Source organism: Acyrthosiphon pisum, chromosome X (assembly GCF_005508785.2).
Source record: "Acyrthosiphon pisum isolate AL4f chromosome X, pea_aphid_22Mar2018_4r6ur, whole genome shotgun sequence".
In the NCBI taxonomy this organism is placed as follows: domain Eukaryota; kingdom Metazoa; phylum Arthropoda; class Insecta; order Hemiptera; family Aphididae; genus Acyrthosiphon; species Acyrthosiphon pisum.
In genome coordinates this window covers 108,599,559-108,607,341 of record NC_042493.1, presented here as the reverse complement: position 1 = coordinate 108,607,341, position 7,783 = coordinate 108,599,559, and the positions used below count along the sequence as shown (strand labels likewise).

General features: G+C 26.7%; 1 protein-coding gene across 1 annotated transcript; it reads right to left on the bottom strand.

Annotated features, from left to right (window-relative positions):
- Positions 1-2,245: 2,245 nt before the first annotated feature.
- LOC107883678 lies at positions 2,246-7,782 on the bottom strand. Its single transcript, XM_016804197.2, has 3 exons — positions 7,679-7,782; positions 3,999-4,552; positions 2,246-2,484 (listed from the first exon to the last, which is right to left on the bottom strand). Exons 2-3 carry the CDS (start codon positions 4,530-4,532, stop codon positions 2,365-2,367), a joined length of 654 nt encoding a protein of 217 aa, XP_016659686.1. The 5' UTR covers positions 4,533-4,552; positions 7,679-7,782; the 3' UTR covers positions 2,246-2,364.
- Between the last annotated feature and the right edge of the window lies 1 nt (position 7,783).

Sequence of the window (7,783 nt, the reverse complement as noted above, 5' to 3'; positions counted from 1 at the left end):
AAAAGTTAGAACATAACTATATTAGATTCTGAGCGGAGCGATGAAGCTAGTGGTTTTACAATGGTGTTTATTTTTTTTTATCCTGTATACAAAATTTCTACCAGAAGGAGTGCTTTGATTTCAATATGTAGTACCTATCTTATCTTTTAACAAATTGGATTAAGATGGTACTTTAAGCAGGTCATTTTTTGATTTTCTCAATAGTTATTTAATGTCACGGGAAAAACCACCGACAAATTACAAAAAACCTCTAAAAATGGGATTTTAATTTCTAACGCTTTGTTTATCATCATAGACAATAAACAAAAAATATATTTCAATATTAATTCAACTTACGGGCTATAATAAATAATAACAATATAAAATATCCAGACTGACAAACCATCTCCGCTCAGAATCGTTTTCCTTTTACTATGATATTATATCATTGAATTCAAGCGTAATACAATCCATCATACATTGACCCACTTGTAACCTACTGTACAGTAGTGCGACATCCACTTACCTGCTTTTTTAAATTTGTTTTGTACATATTATTATTTAATACCAATTAAAAACTCGAAAATTTTAAATCGTCTTATAAATATGGTATATTTATTTAATAAAGAGTAATTGGGTGGTGTGGGAAGCTTTGCCCCCCACGGCTCTGTTTTCTGAAAATTATCTGGACCCTCCCCATAACAAATTCCTAAATACGCCACTGTGGTGTATAGTACCTATATTATGAGAGCGGTAAAATTACCACGGCTAGATCATTTAGAAAACAGACATACTTAAAAGTTAAAAGTAATATCATATTGAGAAATACAGAAAATTTAAAAACTTAACTTTACAAAAGAATAAGATCAAGGGGATCCCCTCCCCCCCCCCCACCCGTAAACAAGCCACTGAAAAAGATTGATATTTCTGAAGATTATATCAGACATTTAAAATTAAAACGTTATAAAATTGAGCATAACTAGCTGCAACTAAGATTTAATTTCGAGAGTTGTATCGTTAACACAACAGGAGTTATCCATAAAATAAAAAGTAAAATTGTCATAAAACAGTAAAAAATTATCAAAGTAACCCCATTTTACGGTACTAAATAACTTGTAGATTATCAGTTTGATAAATGCGGTCAACATTTCAAAAATTTAAATGCTTATGAAAAAAATTGTACATAATATGGATCTTTATTATTCCTCAACTGTTATTATAACAACTTTTAACTTATAAGGAAACTTGTATTAAATTGTCGAGCTTTTTGACCCAAAGAATAAAATGTTATTGACATTTATAGAATTATACTAAAATAGTACAAACATTTCTGTTACTTTTCTTGATATAAAAACTTTGTAGATAGATATATTTTAGTTGGTAGATTGGGTAGGCATAATATTATATTAAGACTTTTAAAAGTTGATTGATATAAAAAAAAGTAAGGCCTGTATGTATAGTCACTTCATGTGCTACCTAAGACATAGTTATGTAACACATAGTTTTATTTTTAAATTGTCTGTTGCACAGTGGTATTTATGTAACTCGTAGTCCGTTAACTATCACATATTTGTTATTTTGTGGTGTCTATTATCAATTTATTTCTCTGCAGTAACTACTCAAATTTAATACTTATTAGTTCCGGTTGAAAATATAAATTTAAACTTAAGAAATATGGATGTTAATCAACAATTTTATCATGCATAGAAAATGTTAAATAAACATTTGATGAAAATTTCAAGTACTTACTATTGATAGTGTTCGAATAACAAAATAAGAAAATTGTTATATGAAAATTTGTTAATAATTTACGGTTGAATATCCAATCTCTTACATTTATACATTTATACATTTATACATAACTATACTATAATAATACTAATATTTCTGTTACTGTTCTTGATAACATAATTTTGTAGATATATTTTAGTTGGTAGATTAGATAGGCTTAATATTATATTAAGACCTTTAATAGGTAGCTAATTGATAAAAAAAAATTAATATTTATAAATTATTAAATGAGATGTGTATAATTTAAATATTTAATATCCATCTGAAGGTATCATGTAGGTACCTAAGGCAGTTGGTAATTGGGCCACATTTTATCTACCTGCGTCGTATAAAATATTTGTTTACATCATAGATTGGGCCACATATGAAATCTATATTTTTAAAGTGTACCCGGAGATCGGGCAAAATGTACAGCATAAAAATATAAGAATAAAATATAACGTTTATTAACTAACAATTATTTTTTATAATACCTAAAAGATAATAATTTTTTTTTTTTAATAATGCTATACCCAGATTTACCGAAATAACAAACTCAAATCTATTATATATAATCCAATAAATAGACTTAAAATTAGGCAAATACAATGCATATTATTTATGGCTTAATTTAGAAATTCCTGATTGTTTAAACGCGAACTTGAGTTCACGAATTCTTTGTATGTCTGCAATTTCTCTTCTTAGTTGTAATACAAACTCTCTTTTTTCAGCAATCTATAAAATGAGATATATTTAAAATAAAAACTATTTTAATAAGTAACTAATATACAGGGTTTTCCATTTGGACTTCCATTTGGACACTCGCTCTTTCAGAAAATAAAATGTTTTTGAAAAAAATGTATTTACATAATATTAACTCATTACAAAGCAATATTTTTTATCATATATATTATACCATAAGCCATTTTAAGTTTTTTAACCTTTTGAGTTAAAACATATATTTTGAATTACATAAGCATAATATTATATGGAGTGTTTTCACATTCATTCGTTGCAGTTTTAAATACTTATAACTGGAGCACGGATTTGTATGGATTAATAACCAACTATAAAGGCGCTAAAGTCTTAATAATGCATAAATATATTAACATATATTATGCACTAAAATGTTCAAATATGCAATCAAAAATTCATTAATTTTCTGAATATTTAATTTAAATTTATGGAAAGCTACTATTAATACTTTTCTTTATAATATCTGTATTTTGTAGGTAGTTTTAATCTATAAGAAAAAAGGAATCAATCAAGAGGATGCCACACGGACATTTGTTGTCTTCGTCCAACAAATGCGTAACATAGAAAATTTACACAAAGCAAATAACATTTAGCTCTGTTAGTTTAAAAATTTGTGAATCGACCTATTATGAAAATGTATGGTAAGAACATTAGTTATATAACTAACATACAAACATAGATAATGTTCTTACCATAGCATACGATAGTTCAATTTTTTACAAATAATACATACATAATATAACATAAATTAAAAATGCTCATGACTCATTTAAATATTGTATAATTGTAAAAAAAACACCATACAAAACACAGATAATGCTCTTACCATCAAGTTTTATAGTAGGTCAATTCACTCTTATTTTTAAGCTATAAAGTAAATTTGCTATGTTTCGCAAAATATATCGTTTTTTTTAGTAAGACGGAGACAATAAATGTCTATGTGGAATTCTCTTAACATTAAAAATGTATCCTAAAAAGAATTTACTTAGGTTGGTACCTATTTAAATAATAATTTGTGTTTTGTCGGTGGTTTCAATGTGTAAGAAAAAAAATTAACTCCCTGAGAAAACCGTTTACACCTACGAGTAAACATATTAATTTATTTTGTTATTAATCAAAACTATAAATGTCGAAATATGCAAAATATGCACCACAAAAGTTTCATAGTAAAAATATTTATGTTATGAAACAAATGCTGTGCCCACACAGGATACAATACGATCAACCAAAATAAATATGCAAGTGCATACAAATACGCGCTCTAATTATAAAAAATATCTAAGTACTCCAAAAACATTCTGTTTTACAATATGGAACTCAAATGTATGTTATCACTAAAAAAGTAAACAATTAAAAAATTATAGAAAAAAAAGTAAACAAAATATGTCATTTTTGACACCTTAAAATCATGGAAATAAATTTTTAAAAACATAAATAGTTTTTGAAAAAACGAGTGTTTTATTTTAGGACTTATGATCCTCCAGTAAACTCACTTGGTTTTTAAAACTTTCAAAAATTTTGTTTTGAGCTTCAAGTTTTGCTTTCATTCTTTGAAAATCTCGATCTTCTAGCAACCCTTGACAGCCAGAACACATTTGAACTAAACTATTTTCAAAATACCCTAAACATTGTTCAAACACAAATCCACCCCTACCATAACATTTTTCAATTCCATAGATTTTTTCTAAGAGATTGCCCAACTCTTTCATTGTTGTGATAGGGGTTGTATATTCATATTTCTTGCCATATATTTCTATAGATGGCACAAGGTTATTATCAAAATAGACTATCTTGACAATTTCATCATTAGTGTCTCGTTCATAAAACTTTGTTGCGTTTTGTGAATTAAGATGTTCACTCTTCCAATATAAACTAGGAAGTACAACTTCCTTAGACAATTTAAAAATAATCCCGTCTTCATCCCTTGAAAAATCTTCAGCATTGCAGTTTTTTCTTTTTTCAATTGGTTCCAAAGTAATGGACAACGGACTATTAGACGAATCATCAATTGTAAGGTCAATTGTCATGGAAGTATTATCTGTATTATCTGAAAGGTTATTAATTTTTTCAGTATTTAATATTAATGTTGGATTTAAATTACAAGTTAAAATGTATTTTAGTAAGAATTTTCTACATAATACCTTTTAAATTATTTTTTTTTTCTGACAATGACTTTTCAGCAGCTTCATTTTCTATTGGGCTTATGAATTGATCTTCACATGTACTCAATACAGGCACCTCATTAATTGACATAGGCAAAGCTAATGATTTGAAAAAATAATTTTAATTTTAAATACAATTTTATTATAAAACAGAAATATAACATCAGAGAAAGATTATTTAAAAGGACATTCCCAAGTCATTATCTTGGATTAACTGATTTAAGAGGGGAAATAACTATTTTAACTATGTATAATCAACTAGAATAAGTAAGTTTTATATTTTCTGTGGTCGTCAAGAATAGATTATTGAAAATTAATATGGAATTAATTAAAATCAAAATGTATATTTATATATTTATATATATTATAATATAAAGAAAAAGGAATTGTGGTTAATAACTTCCAAAGAAGGCCATCATTCATCTTACACACATATACAACGCTATTTGGCACACGGAATATATTCCAGAACAATGGAAACGAGCACAAGTTTTCATGCTGCTCAAACCTGGAAAACCACCTGAAAATATAGTATTATACCAACCGATATCACTCCTACCAAGTTTATCTAAACTTTTAGAGAAACTTCTGCTTAAACGCCTAAAACCGATTATAGAGGAAAAAAATCTTAAACCAGAACATCAGTTTGGATTTCGCAACAAACATTCAACAATCGATCAAGTACATCGAGTTACTAAGGTAATGAATTGATCTTCACATGTACTCAATATAGGCACATTATTAATTGACACAGCCTACAAGATGATTATTTCCTTACGGTAAATATACACACATCTTTATTTGGGCGTTATTAGTTGACCATTTTGATTTTATATGTTACAAAATAATAGTTTATATTATGTACGCATTAAATTATATCGAAAATGTTCAGTTGCTATTTTAAAATAGAAATTCATACAGTCATGTACAATGAAAGGGAATAATTATGTAATCTATATATCGAATGCCGCAACAAAAACTGTCGTAACTCAATTTTACAAAACTATTTTTTCAATCTGGTTTATTATTTTTCTGAATTACTAATGAAACTGATAGTAGCATAAATCAACCAAAGACTTTCTGTACAATAAGATGTAGTTACGGCGACTTCGTTGGAAATTCAGAAAAAAAGCAGGACTGGTTAACTTTTCACAAAAGACCTTGACACTATAGCTAAATGCTTAGTAGCGGATTAAGGGGCAGGCTAAAAGACTATAGCCTAGGGCGGATTTTTTTTAGAAATAAGGGTTATTATTGACTTATCAGGTATATTAATTATTTTAATATTTTTTTTCATATTTGTGATATAAACACAAATAAAAATAATTTTAAAAAGTTATAATAATAGATTAATGTATTATGCGTACTTATAGTAAAAATATTACAATTATTATTTCAATTTTAAATTACTTCTTGTGTAATAAAATAGTTACTAGTTATTAATAATAACTAATTACTTATCAGTATGTACTTATTGGGAACATTCGACTATCCGAGTATAGGTATTTTCAGAAAATATAACAGTTAGGTATTTATTTTTTTGTTATTTTTGGAAAAAATATAATTAATACTTGTTCTCAGTAACAATTGTCATTATACCACTACCCGCCACACGATCTACGGCCTGCGTCTGCCTACGACCGCGTGTTTTAATGACTATTGATAATATTATTATGTCCAAGACCAATAAAATAAACCTTTTATTTCTCACGCTTGAAATTTAAAATCATTCGAATGTTGGCATTTTACAAGTGAAGAGTGACGATGGAGAGCAGTTTAAAAGGTAATAAAGTACATTCCTACTTTTTCATTATTTTATTTAATCTTCCAGCGGCAAGCTTTTGAAAATAATGGTTATATTTTATATTTTTTATTTGAATATTACAGTATTATAGTGTATATAGTATACAGTATACTTGTCATTTTTATATATTTAGACTTTAATACTTACATTATTTATATTTTACTTTATGTCAAATTTTATAAAAGTGAAGCATATTCAAATTTTATTTCGTTACTGCCCTATAATAAATTAAGGTTCATGGTAGAGTCAATGTATATTTTATTTTTATTTGATAGATGTAGATACATTTATTATTATGTCATATTAGAACTGTTTCTAAAATTACTTCTCTTGTTTATAAAAAATAGCGCACCCGTGGGAAGTTTATAATTACAGTTTATTAGTTTATAATATCATATTAATACGATATTAGTTTTAATTATTTTATCATAGATTAAAATCATTATAATTTATTAATTTTCATAAAAGTAATAATATACAGGTACCTAAATAAAGGTTAAGTTTATATTTTAAATTGGTTTATTTTGTTTTTGTACCAAGTTTTTTAAAATATTATATAAAATATGATAGCCATGTTTATGTGTTTAATGTTTATTACCTATTTCATATCTGGCTATTTATATTTCCGTTATGTGGCTGTACAAGCATTGTTTATTTGTTCTGGTATCTGAAGTAAAATATTAGATATGAAATATTTTATTTTTAGAAGTTGTATATTTTAAAGATTTAATATTATATATTTTTTTTTGATAAAAAAAAGTGAATACAATTTGAAGAGAAGGGTTTAGACCAAATATTGTTGGTTTCTTAGTAGATTGATAGGGGGAGGGGGCACCAGAGTGATTTTGCCTTGAGGCGAAAAAATGCTAAATCCGCCACTGTAAATGCTTAAATGAATCACACAGATCCCCAATTAATTACAATAGATATTTCCTAACAATACACTTGTAGTGGCAATAAATATATCCCGAGAGTTTTACAAAAAGAGTAAACACATTGGTGGTCAAACTACTAACTATTTTATAAATATAAATGGACAAGAACAATACTGATGTTTAATTAGAAGTACTACAGAAGAGAAACCAGGACGTTGAAGAACAAGGTCCTACATATTCAATAAGGAAAGCATGGAAAATTATAAAAAAGATAAAGATATTAGACTGTATTGGCCATGTTTTTTTAAAAATATTAATACTTATTTACTGACCTGCATATTTTTATGACTCATAATATCCTCATTGTTTCTAGTAAGACATTTAGTTGGCTGTCTTGATGATTTAAAATTATTTACAACAGCATTTTCATATTTTCC